Below are 16134 nucleotides of genomic sequence, written 5' to 3' on the forward strand. Positions count from 1 at the left end.
ACTATATGATAGGAGCACTTTTTTTTCTATTTTTTTAAGGCCTATTACAAAAAAAATAGTCAAAGATCCACTATATGATAGGAGCACTTTTTTATTTTATTTTAAGGCCTATTACAAAAAAAATAGTCAAAGATCCACTATATGATAGGAGCACTTTTTTTCTATTTTTTTAAGGCCTATTACAAAAAAAATAGTCAAAGATCCACTATATGATAGGAACACTTTCCTTATTTTAACACCTACTGCAAAAACACTAGCTAAAGATCCACTATATGATAGGAGCACTTTTTTATTTTATTTTAAGGCCTATTACAAAAAAAATAGTCAAAGATCCACTATATGATAGGAGCACTTTTTTATTTTATTTTAAGGCCTATTACAAAAAAAATAGTCAAAGATCCACTATATGATAGGAGCACTTTTTAATTTTTTATTTTAAGGCCTATTACAAAAAAAATAGTCAAAGATCCACTATATGATATTAGCACTTTTTATTTTTATTTTAAGGCCTATTACAAAAAAAGTCAAAGATCGTCTATATGATAGGAGCACTTTTTTATTTTATTTTAAGGCCTATTACAAAAAAAATAGTCAAAGATCCACGATATGATAGGAGCACTTTTTTATTTTATTTTAAGGCCTATTACAAAAAAAATAGTCAAAGATCCACTATATGATAGGAGCACTTTTTTATTTTATTTTAAGGCCTATTACAAAAAAAATAGTCAAAGATCCACTATATGAGGAGCACTTTTTTATTTTATTTTAAGGCCTATTACAAAAAAATAGTCAAAGATCCACTATATGATAGGAGCACTTTTTTATTTTTTATTTTAAGGCCTATTACAAAAAAAAATAGTCAAAGATCCACTATATGATATTAGCACTTTTTATTTTTATTTTAAGGCCTATTACAAAAAAAGTCAAAGATCATCTATATGATAGGGGCACTTTTTTATTTTATTTTAAGGCCTATTACAAAAAAAATAGTCAAAGATCCACTATATGATAGGAGCACTTTTTTTTCTATTTTTTTAAGGCCTATTACAAAAAAAATAGTCAAAGATCCACTATATGATAGGAGCACTTTTTTATTTTATTTTAAGGCCTATTACAAAAAAAATAGTCAAAGATCCACTATATGATAGGAGCACTTTTTTTCTATTTTTTTAAGGCCTATTACAAAAAAAATAGTCAAAGATCCACTATATGATAGGAACACTTTCCTTATTTTAACACCTACTGCAAAAACACTAGCTAAAGATCCACTATATGATAGGAGCACTTTTTTATTTTATTTTAAGGCCTATTACAAAAAAAATAGTCAAAGATCCACTATATGATAGGAGCACTTTTTTATTTTATTTTAAGGCCTATTACAAAAAAAATAGTCAAAGATCCACTATATGATAGGAGCACTTTTTAATTTTTTATTTTAAGGCCTATTACAAAAAAAATAGTCAAAGATCCACTATATGATATTAGCACTTTTTATTTTTATTTTAAGGCCTATTACAAAAAAAGTCAAAGATCGTCTATATGATAGGAGCACTTTTTTATTTTATTTTAAGGCCTATTACAAAAAAAATAGTCAAAGATCCACGATATGATAGGAGCACTTTTTTATTTTATTTTAAGGCCTATTACAAAAAAAATAGTCAAAGATCCACTATATGATAGGAGCACTTTTTTATTTTTATTTTAAGGCCTATTACAAAAAAAAGGTCAAAGATCCTCTATATGATCAGAGCACTTTTTTATTTTAAGGCCTATTACAAAAAAAAATAGTCAAGGATCTACTATATGATATTAGCACTTTTTATTTTAATTTTAAGGCCTATTACAAAAAAAAGTCAAAGATCCTCTATATGATAGGAGCACTTTTTTATTTTTATTTTAAGGCCTATTACAAAAAAAATAGTCAAAGATCCACTATACGATAGGAGCACTTTTTTTTTCTTTTTTTTTTAAGGCCAATTACAAAAAAAATAGTCAAAGATCCTCTATATGACAGAAGCACTTTGCCAATTTAAGAGCCAATGAAAAAAAGCTATTCAAAGATCCTCTGTGACGGGAGCACTTTGCTTATTTTATCACCTACTGCAAAAACACTAGCTAAAGATCCACTATATCAGGGGTGGGCAATTAATTTTTACCGGGGGCCGCATGAGCAACCCGAGCACTGCTGGAGGGCCACACTGACAATATTTCAATTAAATTTTGCTCAAATTATTTTTGATATACCGTAAGATAGATAATAATAATATTTTCATTTAACCTAACTTATCTTTATACAAAAGCAGATGGCTTTTGATGGTTTTATTTTTAACACTTTCTTACACAACACTTCCTGATGTATATTACAATACAAAAATTTCAATTTCTGTCACTTTATCCTGCATCCTCTTTGTTGTAAAACCTTTATTTAACCAGATAAGAAAACGTGAACGTAGCACGCCTGTAAGGTGATTGGCGCAGAAGGAGGAAGCGTTGCTGTTGCGGAAATGAGGAGTGAGGATTGGTTTTCCTTTTGGAAAGAACGAGATAAGTTGAGCTGTGTTAGTATAGCTTGCTCAATAAAAGTTTAAAAAGTGCATCAGACTTGGTGTGCACTTCTTCTGGACGCTACAATTGATGTCAGAAGTGGGATGAAATGCCTCCCAGTTCGCCTTGCCATCAAACCTGGGAGTCTTCATTGAGGGCGGAATTCCCCCCGTGGCAAGCAGCGTGGCTGCACCTGTAAACGCTCTCTCTCTCTCTCTCTTTGCGGCGAGCTCCTCACGTGGCACGTACCTCCCGATGACGTAGCACACAAACAGTGCAGTATGCGCAAAGTTTTACTTCTGCCACCAATTGTAGTGTCCAGAAGAAGTGCACATCAAGTCTGACGCTCTTTTTAAACTTTTATTGAGCAAGCTATACTAACACAGCTCAACATATCTCGTTCCTTCCACACGCACGTCTCCTCACTCATTTACGCAACTCAAGAAGACAACATCTACTTCAGCAGGTCGTTACACTATATTCTTTAAACACAGCAACGTGTGTACCACAAATAAGCACACAGCTTTACCTTTACTTGTCTTGTTGAAAACACGCCATTCGTCATCAACTTTTCTCTTTTTAGCGGGCATCACTTGTCGCTGTGCGCCTTCCCTCACAGGACATACGCGCATATAACACTTTTCAAAATAAAAGCAGCACAGTTGTATTGCACGCACGACAAAGATGTTTTTTTAAATTTATTTTGTAATTTGAGATTGCCGCTGCGCGCACGAGCATACGTCCACACGGAAGTAATACAAATAACGCTTTTCAAAACAAAAGCAGCACCGTTGTATTGCACACTCGAAATAGATGCTTTTTAAAATTTATTTTGTAATTTATAATTGGCCTCACGCGGGCCGGACAGGGACGTACAAAGGGCCGGATGCGGCCCGCGGGCCGCACAATGCCCAGGTCTGCACTATATGATAGGAGCACTTTTTTATTTTAAAGGCCTATTAAAAAAAAAATGTAGTCAAAGATCCAATATATACGGAGCCCCTAAAGGGACATGGGAATTTTTTTTTTTTTAGACATGTATCTCGTGGCCACGAGAAACTTTCTCGTGCGCACGAGAAACTTTCTCGTGGCCACGAGAAACTTTCTCGTGGCCACGAGAAAGTTTCTCGTGCGCACGAGAAAGTTTCTCGTGGCCACGAGAAAGCATTGGATGCGTGCTGATGGTTTAGAAACTTTTTATTAAAAAAAAAATAATAATAATACATTTTTTTTTTTTTTTTTTTTTTTTTTTATAAAAAGTTTCTCGTGGCCACGAGAAAGTTTCTCGTGGCCACGAGATACATGTCTAAAAAAAAAAAAATTCCCATGTCCCTTTAGGGGCTCCGTAAATATATGATAGGAGCACTTTTTTATTTTATTTTAAGGCCTATTACAAAAAAAATAGTCAAAGATCCACTATATGATAGGAGCACTTTTTTATTTTATTTTAAGGCCTATTACAAAAAAAATAGTCAAAGATCCACTATATGATAGAAGCACTTTTTTATTTTATTTTAAGGCCTATTACAAAAAAAAGTAGTCAAAGATCCATTATATGATAGGAGCACTTTTTTATTTTATTTTAAGGCCTTAAACAAAAAAATAGTCAAAGATCCATTATATGATAGGAGCACTTTTTTATTTTATTTTAAGGCCTTAAACAAAAAAATAGTCAAAGATCCACTATATGATAGGAGCACTTTTTTATTTTATTTTAAGGCCTATTACAAAAAAAGTAGTCAAAGATCCACTATATGATAGAAGCACTTTTTTATTTTATTTTAAGGCCTATTACAAAAAAAAGTAGTCAAAGATCCATTATATGATAGGAGCACTTTTTTATTTTATTTTAAGGCCTTAAACAAAAAAATAGTCAAAGATCCACTATATGATAGGAGCACTTTTTTATTTTATTTTAAGGCCTATTACAAAAAAAATAGTCAAAGATCCACTATATGATAGAAGCAATTTTTTATTTTATTTTAAGGCATATTACAAAAAAAAGTAGTCAAAGATCCACTATATGATAGGAGCACTTTATTTTATATTATTTTAAGGCCTATTACAAAAAAAGAAGAGCCTCTATATGACCGGAGCACTTGGCTTATTTTAGGACCTAGTGCAAAATAGCTAGTCAAAGATCCTCTATATAATGCAGTTGACTTACCTTAAGATCTCGTGAAAAATCGCACGTCAAAGATCCTCTAAGTGACAGGAGCGCTTTGCTTACTTTAAAACCCAGGGCAAAAACAATCAAAGATCCTTTATTCGCAATTGCAGAGGCACTTTGCTTATTTTAAAACGTACTGCGAACACCGCACATCAAAGATCCTCTATTAGACAGGAGTAATATGTTTAGCTTAAGACCTAGTGCAAAGTCACCAGTCCAAGATCCTGTACATGATCCTGTTTTAAAGGACCTGCTGGAAAAAAAAAAAAAAAAAAAAAAAAAAAAAATACGCCCGTCAAAGATCCTCTATATGCCAGCACACACTTTAAAAGTGTCTCCAAAATAAAAGCCTTTTTGCCAACGCTGTGTTCTCCCCCCCCAACCCAGGCTGTGCGTGGGCATCCTCACAGCGCCCCCTGCGGACCAGCAGTGGTTTTGTATCAAATGTGCCAGCAAGAAGAAGGACAAAAAACACAAGAAGAGGAAACACAAACTGCATTGAAGTCATGCAAACAACAGGAAGGCACATAGAAGGTGAAGGCAGGACTCGTGTACGCTGCATTGAAGTCATGCAAACAACAGGAAGGCACAAAGAAGGTGAAGGCAGGACTCGTGTAAGCTGCATTGAAGTCATGCAAGCAACATTTAAGGTGAAGGCAGGACTCGTGTAAGCTGCATTGAAGTCATGCAAACAACAGGAAGGCACATAGAAGGTGGAGGCAGGACTCGTGTAAGCTGCATTGAAGTCATGCAAACAACAGGAAGGCACATAGAAGGTGGAGGCAGGACTTGTGTAAGCTGCATTGAAGTCATGCCAACAACAGGAAGGCACATAGAAGGTGAAGGCAGGACTCGTGTAAGCTGCATTGAAGTCATGCAAACAACATTTAAGGTGAAGGCAGGACTCGTGTACGCTGCATTGAAGTCATGCAAACAACATTTAAGGTGAAGGCAGGACTCGTGTAAGCTGCATTGAAGTCATGCAAACAACATTTAAGGTGAAGGCGGGACTTGTGTTGCCACTCAGAGGAAGAAACTGGGGGGTGATTTTTATTGATGAGGCAGCAAAAAAACAAAAAAGTCTGCTGGCTTCTGTGCACGAAGACGACACCGAGCATCCATCGTCTTCTTCCCCGGCTCTCCCGCCTTCCTCCCCGTCATGTACATAATAACTGCGAGGGTGTATAAACGTGTAAATACCACCACGCCCAGAGGAAATAACTCCCATCAATCCAACTTTGCATCGCTTTTTAACCCAAAATGAAGCCCGTGTCATTTCTGTACATTTTTTTAAAATTGAAAGTCTGTATTTTATTTCTCCCCCCCTCGTGTTTTTTTTGTGTGTGTGCCGCAGTCGTACTGCAGCTTGTGATATGAATCATTTCAGTCATGTTTCTACATTAAAGGTGAAAACAGTCTGTGCGCTCACGCAGACTTTAAGACGGAAATCTCCCGACCATCACAATTGTACTCATCCTTTTCTTCACCCTCAAAGCCTTTTTTTGCATTTGCTGAACACAAAAATAGAAATTATTTTGACAAAACCTGGTTTCAGAAGCTGACTTTATTTCTGCATGTTCTCGCCGTGCATGCGTAGGGGTTTCTCCTTGCACTTGTCCCCCAACTTTTAAGCGCTGCTAAAGGTTGTTTTTTTTCATTCACCCAAATGAACACTCATTATTTTTATTCTCCCGCGACACATAAAAACAAAATAAAAATCACCAGTCGAAGATCCTGTATATGACAAGCGTGCACTCCTGTTTTAAAGGACCTGCTGCAAAAAACGCCCGTCAAAGAGCCTCTATATGACAGAAGCACTTTGCCTTTTTAAGAGCCAATGGAAAAAAAAACATTAGTCAAAGATCCTCTATATGACAGAAGCACTTTGCTTATTTTAGGACCTATTGCAAAAACACTAGTCAAAGATCCTATACATGACAGGAGTATTTTGCCTATTTAAGAGCCAGAGGAGAAAAAAAAAACGCTTGTCAAAGATCCTCTATATGACAGAAGCACTTTGCCTATTTAAGAGCCAATGAAAAAAAAAACTCTAGTCAAAGATCCTTTATATGACACAAGTACTTTGCCTATTTAAGAGCCAATGAAAAAAAAAAACATTAGTCAAAGATCCTCTATATGACAGAAGCACTTTGCTTATTTTAGGACCTATTGCAAAAACACTAGTCAAAGATCCTATACATGACAGGAGTACTTTTCCTATTTAAGAGCCAATGGGAAAAAAACTAGTCAAAGATCCTTTCTGTGACAGGAGTATTTTGCCTATTTAAGACCCAATGGAAAAAAAAAAAACGCTTGTCAAAGATCCTCTATATGACAGAAGCGCTTTGCCTATTTAAGAGCCAATTAAAAAAAAACTCTAGTCAAAGATCCTTTATATGACAGGAGTACTTTGCCTATTGGAAAAAAAAACTCGAGACAAAGATCCCCTATGTGACAGAAGCACTTTGCCTATTTAAGAGCCAATGAAAAAAAACGCTAGTCAAAGATCCTCTATATGACAGAAGGACTTTGCTTATTTTAGACCTATTGCAAAAACACTAGTCAAAGATCCTCTAGATGACAGAAGCACCTTGCTTATTTGAGAGCTCGCGGGGGAAAATGCTAATCAAAGATTCTCTATATGACAGGAGCACTCGGCTTATTTTAGGACCTAGTGCAAAATAGCTAGTCAAAGATCCTTTGTATAACGCATTTGTCTTAAGATCTTGTGAAAAATTGCAAGTCAAAGATCCTCTAAGTGACGGGAGCACTTTGCTCATTTAAAGACCTAAGGCAAAAACAATAATCAAAGATTCTTTATATGCAAAGGCACTTGGCTTATTTTAAAACATACAGCAAAAACGCTAGTCAAAGATCATCTATATGACAGGAGCACTTGGCTTATTTTAGGACCTAATGCAAAATAGCTAGTCAAAGATCCTCTATATAACGCACAGGTTAACGCACGACCATCACAATTGTACTCATCCTTTTCTTCACCCTCAAAGCCTTTTTTTGCATTTGCTGAACACAAAAATAGAAATTATTTTTGACAAAACCTGGTTTCAGAAGCTGACTTTATTTCTGCATGTTCTCGCCGTGCATGCGTAGGGGTTTCTCCTTGCACTTGTCCCCCAACTTTTAAGCGCTGCTAAAGGTTTTTTTTTTCATTCACCCAAATGAACACTCCTTTTTTTGTTCTCCCGCGACACATAAAAACAAAATAAAAATCACCAGTCGAAGATCCTTTATTTGTCAAAGATCCTCGATATGACAGAAGAACTTTGCCTTTTTAAGAGCCAATGAAAAAAAAACGTTAGTCAAAGATCCTCTATATGACAGAAGCACTTTGCTTATTTTAGGACCTATTGCAAAAACACTAGTCAAAGATCCTATACATGACAGGAGTACTTTTCCTATTTAGGAGCCAATGGAAAAAAAACTAGTCAAAGATCCTTTATGTGACAGGAGTATTTTGCCTATTTAAGAGCCAATAGAGAGAAAAAAAACGCTTGTCAAAGATCCTCTATATGATAGAAACAATTTGCCTTTTTAAGAGCTAATGAAAAAAACACTAGTCAAAGATCCTCTATATGACAGAAGCACTTTGCCTATTTAAGAGCCAATGAAAAAAAACTCTAGTCAAAGATCCTTTATATGACAGGAGTACTTTGCCTATTGGAAAAAAACTCAAGACAAAGATCCCCTATGTGACAGAAGCACTTTGCTTATTTTGGGACCTATTGCAAAAACACTAGTCAAAGATCCTCTATATGACAGAAGCTCTTTGCTTATTTAAGAGCTAGTGGGGGGAATGGCTAGTCAAAGATCCTCTATATGACAGAAGCACTTTGCCTATTTAAGGGTCAATGAAAAAAAAGCTCTAGTCAAAGATCCTCTATATGACAAAAACACTTTGCTTATTTTAGGACACACTGCAAAATAGCTAGTCAAAGATCCTCTATATAACGCACTTGTCTTAAGATCTCGTGAAAAATCGCAAGTCAAAGATCCTCTAAGTGTCCTGCGACACATAAAAAAAATAAAAATCACTAGTCGAAGATCCTGTATATGACAGGAGTGTGCTCCTGTTTTAAAGAACCTGCTGCAAAAAACGCCCGTCAAAGATCCTCTATATTCCTTTTTAAGAGCCAATGGGGGGAAAAAACGTTAGTCAAAGATCCTCTATATGACAGAAGCACTTTGCTTATTTTAGGACATACTGCAAAATAGCTAGTCGAAGATCCTCTATATAACGCACTTGTCTTAAGATCTCGTGAAAAATCGCAAGTCAAAGATCCTCTAAGTGTCCTGCGACACATAAAAAAAAAAAAATCACTCGTCGAAGATCCTGTATATGACAGGTGTGTGCTCCTGTTTTAAAGGACCTGCTGCAAAAAACGCCCGTCAAAGATCCTCTATATTCCTTTTTAAGAGCCAATGGGGGGAAAAAACGTTAGTCAAAGATCCTCTATATGACAGAAGCACTTTGCCTATACAAAAGCCAATGAAAAAAAAGCGCTTGTCAAAGATCCTCTATATGACAGAAGCACTTTGCTTATTTTAGGACCTATTGCAAAAACACTAGTCAAAGATCCTATACATGACAGGAGTACTTTTCCTATTTAAGAGCCAGTGGGGAAAAAAACTAGTCAAAGATCCTTTATGTGACAGGAGCATTTTGCCTATTTAAGAGCCCATGAAAAAAATGTTAGTCAAAGATCCTCTATATAAAAGCCAATGAAAAAAAAGCTCTTGCCAAAGTTCCTCTACATGACTGAAGCACTTTGCTTATTTTAGGACCTATTGCAAAAACACTAGTCAAAGATCCTATACATGACAGGAGTACTTTTCCTATTTAAGAGCCAGTGGGGGAAAAAAACTAGTCAAAGATCCTTTATGTGACAGGAGCATTTTGCCTATTTAAGAGCCAATGGGAAAAAACTCTAGTCAAAGATCCTCTATATGACAGAAGCACTTTGCCTATTTAAGAGCCAATGGAAAAAAAGTTAGTCAAAGATCCTCTAATACGACAGAAGCACTTTGCTTATTTTAGGATCTATTGCAAAAACACTAGTCAAAGATCCTCTATACGACAGGAGAACTTGACTTATTTTAGGACCTAATGCAAAATAGCTGGTCAAAGATCCTCTATATAACGCACAGGTTAACGCACGACCATCACAATTGTACTCATCCTTTTCTTCACCCTCAAAGCCTTTTTTTGCATTTGCTGAACACAAAAATAGAAATTATTTTGACAAAACCTGGTTTCAGAAGCTGACTTTATTTCTGCATGTTCTCGCCGTGCATGCGTAGGGGTTTCTCCTTGCACTTGTCCCCCAACTTTTAAGCGCTGCTAAAGGTTTTTTTTTTCATTCACCCAAATTAACACTCCTTTTTTTTATTCTCCCGCGACACATAAAAACAAAATAAAAATCACCAGTCGAAGATCCTTTATATGTCAAAGATCCTCGATATGACAGAAGAACTTTGCCTTTTTAAGAGCCAATGAAAAAAAAAACGTTAGTCAAAGATCCTCTATATGACAGAAGCACTTTGCTTATTTTAGGACCTATTGCAAAAACACTAGTCAAAGATCCTATACATGACAGGAGTACTTTTCCTATTTAAGAGCCAATGGAAAAAAAAACTAGTCAAAGATCCTTTATGTGACAGGAGTATTTTGCCTATTTAAGAGCCAATGGAGAAAAAACAATGCTTGTCAAAGATCCTCTATATGATAGAAACAATTTGCCTTTTTAAGAGCTAATGAAAAAAACGCTAGTCAAAGATCCTCTATATGACAGAAGCACTTTGCCTATTTAAGAGCCAATGAAAAAAAAACTCTAGTCAAAGATCCTTTATATGACAGGAGTACTTTGCCTATTGGAAAAAAAACTCAAGACAAAGATCCCCTATGTGACAGAAGCACTTTGCTTATTTTGGGACCTATTGCAAAAACACTAGTCAAAGATCCTCTATATGACAGAAGCTCTTTGCTTATTTAAGAGCTAGTGGGGGGAATGGCTAGTCAAAGATCCTCTATATGACAGAAGCACTTTGCCTATTTAAGGGTCAATGAAAAAAAAGCTCTAGTCAAAGATCCTCTATATGACAAAATCACTTTGCTTATTTTAGGACATACTGCAAAATAGCTAGTCAAAGATCCTCTATATAACGCACTTGTCTTAAGATCTCGTGAAAAATCGCAAGTCAAAGATCCTCTAAGTGTCCTGCGACACATAAAAAAAATAAAAATCACTAGTCGAAGATCCTGTATATAACAGAAGTATGCTCCTGTTTTAAAGGACCTGCTGCAAAAAACGCCCGTCAAAGATCCTCTATATTCCTTTTTAAGAGCCAATGGGGGAAAAAAACGTTAGTCAAAGATCCCCTATGTGACAGAAGCACTTTGCCTATTTAAGAGCCTATGGGGGTGGGGGATGGCTAGTCAAAGATCCTCTATATGACAGAAGCACTTTGCCTATTTAAGAGTCAATGAAAAAAAGCTCTAGTCAAAGATCCTCTATATGACAAAAGCAATTTTCTTATTTTAGGACCTATTGCAAAAACACTAGTCAAAGATCCTCTATATGACAAAAGCACTTTGCTTATTTTAGGACCTATTGCAAAAAAACACTAGTCAAAGATCCTCTATACGACAGAAGCAACTTGCTTATTTGAGAGCTCGCGGGGGAAAATGCTAATCAAAGATTCTCTATATGACAGGAGCACTTGGCTTATTTTAAGACCTAGTGCAAAATAGCTAGTCAAAGATCCTCTGTATAATGCATTTGTCTTAAGATCTTGTGAAAAATTGCAAGTCAAAGATCCTCTAAGTGACAGGAGCACTTTGCTTATTTAAAGACCTATCAAAGATTATTTATATGCAAAGGCACTTGGCTGATTTTAAAACATACTGCAAAAACGCTAGTCAAAGATCCTCTATATGACAGGGGCACTTGGCTTATTTTAGGACCTAATGCAAAATAGCTAGTCAAAGATCCTCTATATAACACACAGGTTAACGCACGACTATCACAATTGTACTCATCCTTTTCTTCACCCTCAAAGCCTTTTTTGCATTTGCTGAACACAAAAATAGAAATGATTTTTGACAAACCTGGTTTCAGAAGCTGACTTTTGTTCTGCACGTTCTCGCCGTGCATGCGTAGGGTTTTCTCCTTGCACTTGTCCCCCAACTTTTAAGCGCTGCTAAAGGGGTGTCCAAAGCTTGTTTTTAATTGTACCGCAACAACAATAAGAGATGTAAAATATCAAGGGGGTTTAATTAGATTTGTCCACTAATTGTCCAACACAAAGCTAAAACAGGGATGTTTTGCTCAGATAGTTTAGCATATATTGACCTACATTTTATTATTTTTATATTTCATGTGCAAAATGCAAAAAGTGGCCCTTGCATCCTTTATTTTGATAAATTATACGTATACAAAAATATAAATGATTTTTGACAAACCTGGTTTCAGAAGCGGACATTATTTCTACACGTTCTCGCCGTGCATGCATAGGGTTTTCTCCTTGCACTTGTCCCCCCAACTTTTAAGCGCTGCTAAAGGTTTTTGTTTTTTTCATTCACCCAAATCATTGGTGGCCAAAACTCTTTTTTAATTGTCCCGCGACACATTGAAAAAAACAAAATAATGTCTCAGATTAGAACCTTACACAAAAAGAAAAAAAAATACAGAAAAAAACAATGAGATGTAAAATCTCAAAGGGGTTTAATTAGATTTGTACACTAATTGTCCAACACAAAGCTAAAAAAGAAAATGTTTTGCTCAGATAGTTTAGTATATATTGACCTACATTCTATTATATAGTACATTTAATGTACAAATAGCAAGAGAGGCCCTTGCATCCTTTATTATATACATATATATATATATATATATATATATATATATATATATATATATATATATATATATATATATATATATATATATAATTATTTTTATTTTATTTTATTTTATTTTTTAAAGTTAGCACACCCACTGACAAGAAATATTTTAAAAAGTGGTGCTAAAGATAAAAAATTAAACAAAAAAAAAAATATATATATATATATATATATATATATATATATATATATATATATATATATATATATATATATACTTTTTTTTTAATCTTTAGCACCACTTTTTAAAATATTTCTTGTCAGTGGGTGTGCAAACTTTTAAAAAAATAAAATAAAAAATTATGTATGTATATATATAATTATTTTTATTTTTTTTAAGTTTACAAAAAAATTAAAAAAAAATTATTTATATGTATATATATATATATATATATATATATTTATTTATTTATTTATTTTTATTTTTATTTTTATTTTTTAATTTTTAAAGTTTGCACACCCACTGACAAGAAATATTTTAAAAAGTGGTGCCAAAGATAAAAAATTAAACAAAATGTATATAATATATATACTGTATATATATATATATATATATATATATATATATATATATATATATATATATATATATATATATATATATATATATATATATATATACAGTATATATATATATATATGTATATATATATATATACATTTTTTTTAATCTTTAGCACCACTTTTTAAAATATTTCTTGTCAGTGGGTGTGCAAACTTTTAAAAAAATAAAATGAATTATGTATATATATATATATATAATTATTATTTTTTTAAGTTTACAAAAAAAAAAATATATATATATATATATATATATATATATATATATATATATATATATATATATATATATATATATATATATATATAATTTTTTTATTTTATTTTTTTAAAGTTTGCATACCCACTGACAAGAAATATTTTAAAAAGTGGTGCTAAAGATTTAAAAAAATAATTTATGTATATATATATATATATATAAAATTTATTTATTGTATTATTTTTTTAAGTTTGCACACCCACTGACAAGAAATATTTTTAAAAGTCGTGCTAAAGATTTTTAAAAAATAAAATAAAAATAAATAAAATAAATAAAATATAAATATTTATATATATATATTTATATATATTTTTTATTTTTTAAGTTTGCACACCCACTGACAAGAAATATTTTAAAAAGTGGTGCTAAAGAAAAAAAAACACTGTCGTCCATTATGAAATGCAGTCACACTTCTTCAATGTTATCTTGGAATATTAAAATTAATGTAATGTTTTCCTGTGACCAGATTGAAATAACGGAAGGAAAGTTAAAAAATATATATATATAGTAAATAAAAACACACAAAAAATAGTTATTAAAGGTCTATAAATATTCATGTTAATATCCATGTTTTTTATTCTCAAAAATTAAATACCTGTAAAAACCTTAAAATTCATAAAACATAATACGAGCAAACGCTGTACACGGGAAGCAAAAACGCATTTTTATCGAGCTATTGCAACAATAAACTGCAAAGACAAGATTCATGCACAAAAAACACGACAAGTTTGAATAATATTCGCCTTTTAAACTTCAAAACCAAACAAAAACAAAAAGGATCAACTCGACACTTCTTGCCTCGCCGCCTACATTTAGGGTGCAGTCAGAGCCGCGTCACGCCACAGCGCCACCTAGCGCATAGGATGGCCACCTGGCAGCACACGTGACCTGAGCTCTTGAAACGGCTGCAGTCCTGATCTAAATTTGTATTTAAAATACATTGAAATGAGATGTAAAATTACGGGGGCGATATATTATGGACTTTTTTGTCATTTAAAGTCTTTTTTTTCTGAAATGATTTTTTTCATATTTTATTTTAATATTTCCATACGTCAACAAAGCACTGGGAAATAATTGTAGCCCAATGGAGGAGCCTAAAGATAAGAAAATGCTCAGAGGTTGTTTTTTTGTTTTTTTTGCTCAAATTTGTCAATCAACTTTAACATTTACTCTATGGATGATAACCCAGTTTATCTAATCTTTCCAAATTTAAAAAAAACACAAAAAAAACAGTCATAATGCAATCAAATTGGCATTGAAAGAGTTCAAATTGAATTAAAAAACATGACATGTTTGCTATTTTTATTTAGGGCTGACGTTGAGTGAAAGATTTGAGCTAAAGGAATTACACCACTTTTTTTTTTAATATACATTTTTTACTCCCTGAGGACTTTTTTTTGTCCTTTAGTTCTTTTGCTATTATGTTAAGTATTCCCAAGAATGTTAATAATAGTTTTAAAAATGTGACTACTTACCCTTAAGACCCTTCATGTAATACAAACCCCAAAAGCAGCGAAGTTGTCACGTTGTGTAAATGGTAAATAAAAACAGAATACAATGATTTGCAAATATCTTATATTCAATTAAATAGACTGCAAAGACAAGATATTTAATGTTCACACCGGAAAAATTTGTTGTTTTTTGCAAATATTAGCTCATTTGGAATTTGATGCCTGCGACGTGTTTCAAAAAAGCTGGCACAAGTGGCAAAAAAGACTGAGAAAGTTGAGGGAATGCTCATCGAACACTTTGTTGGAACATCCCACAGGTGAACGGGCTAATTGGGAACAGGTGGGTGCCATGATTGGGTATAAAAAGCAGCTTCCATGAAATGCTCAGTCGTTCACGAACGAGAACGGGGCGAGGGTCACCACTTTGTCAACGAATGCGTGAGAAAATTGTTTAAGAACAACATTTCTCAACCAGCTATTGCAAGGAATTTAGGGATTTCACCATCTATGCTCCGTAATATCATCAAAAGGTTCAGAGAATCTGGAGAAATCACTGCACGTAAGCCATGATATTACGGACCTTCCATCCCTCAGGCGGTACCGCATCAAAAAGCGACATCAGTGTGTAAAGGATATCACCACATGGGCTCAGGAACACTTCAGAAAACCACTGTCAGTAACTACAGTCGGTCGCTACATCTGTAAGTGCAAGTTAAAACTCTACTATGCAAAGCCAAAGTCATTTATCAACAACACCCAGAAACGCCACCGGCTTCGCTGGGCCCCGAGCTCATCTAAGATGGACTGATGCAAAGTGGAAAAGTGTTCTGTGGTCTGAGGAGTCCACATTTCAAATTGTTTTTGGAAACTGTGGACGTCGAGAAAAAGAACCATCCGGATCGTTGTAGGCGCAGAGTGTAAAAGCCAGCATGTGTGATGGTATGGGGGTGTATTAGTGCCCGAGGCATGGGTAACTTACACATCTGTGAAGGCACCATTAATGCGGAAAGGTACATACAGGTTTTGGAGCGACATATGTTGCCAATCAAGCAACGTTATCATGGACGCCCCTGCTTATTTCAGTGTGTTACGACAGCGTGGCTTCGTAGTAAAAGAGTGCGGGTACTAGACTGGCCTGCCTGTAGTCCAGACCTGTCTCCCATTGAAAATGTGTGGTGCATTATGAAGCCTAAAATACCACAACGGAGACCCCCGGACTGTTGAACAA

General features: G+C 34.2%; 1 protein-coding gene across 7 annotated transcripts in view; it reads left to right on the forward strand.

Annotated features, from left to right (window-relative positions):
* taf3 (TAF3 RNA polymerase II, TATA box binding protein (TBP)-associated facto) overlaps nucleotides 1-6632 on the forward strand; it is a 27649-nt gene extending 21017 nt beyond the window's left edge. Inside the window, exons 7-8 of one of the 7 annotated variants that reach the window (XR_009825408.1) lie at nucleotides 5102-5490; nucleotides 5554-6631. Coding sequence is in view for 4 of the 7 variants with exons in the window: in XM_062043033.1 (XP_061899017.1) it covers nucleotides 5102-5216 (115 nt within the window). In the remaining 3 variants the exon portion in view is untranslated. Of the gene's footprint in view, nucleotides 1-5101 lie in introns of all 7 variants that reach the window. The other 6 variants (XR_009825409.1, XR_009825410.1, XM_062043033.1 and 3 more) reach the window with 6 other exon arrangements.
* The last annotated feature ends 9502 nt before the right edge of the window (nucleotides 6633-16134 follow it).

Source organism: Entelurus aequoreus, linkage group LG03 (assembly GCF_033978785.1).
Source record: "Entelurus aequoreus isolate RoL-2023_Sb linkage group LG03, RoL_Eaeq_v1.1, whole genome shotgun sequence".
Taxonomy (NCBI): domain Eukaryota; kingdom Metazoa; phylum Chordata; class Actinopteri; order Syngnathiformes; family Syngnathidae; genus Entelurus; species Entelurus aequoreus.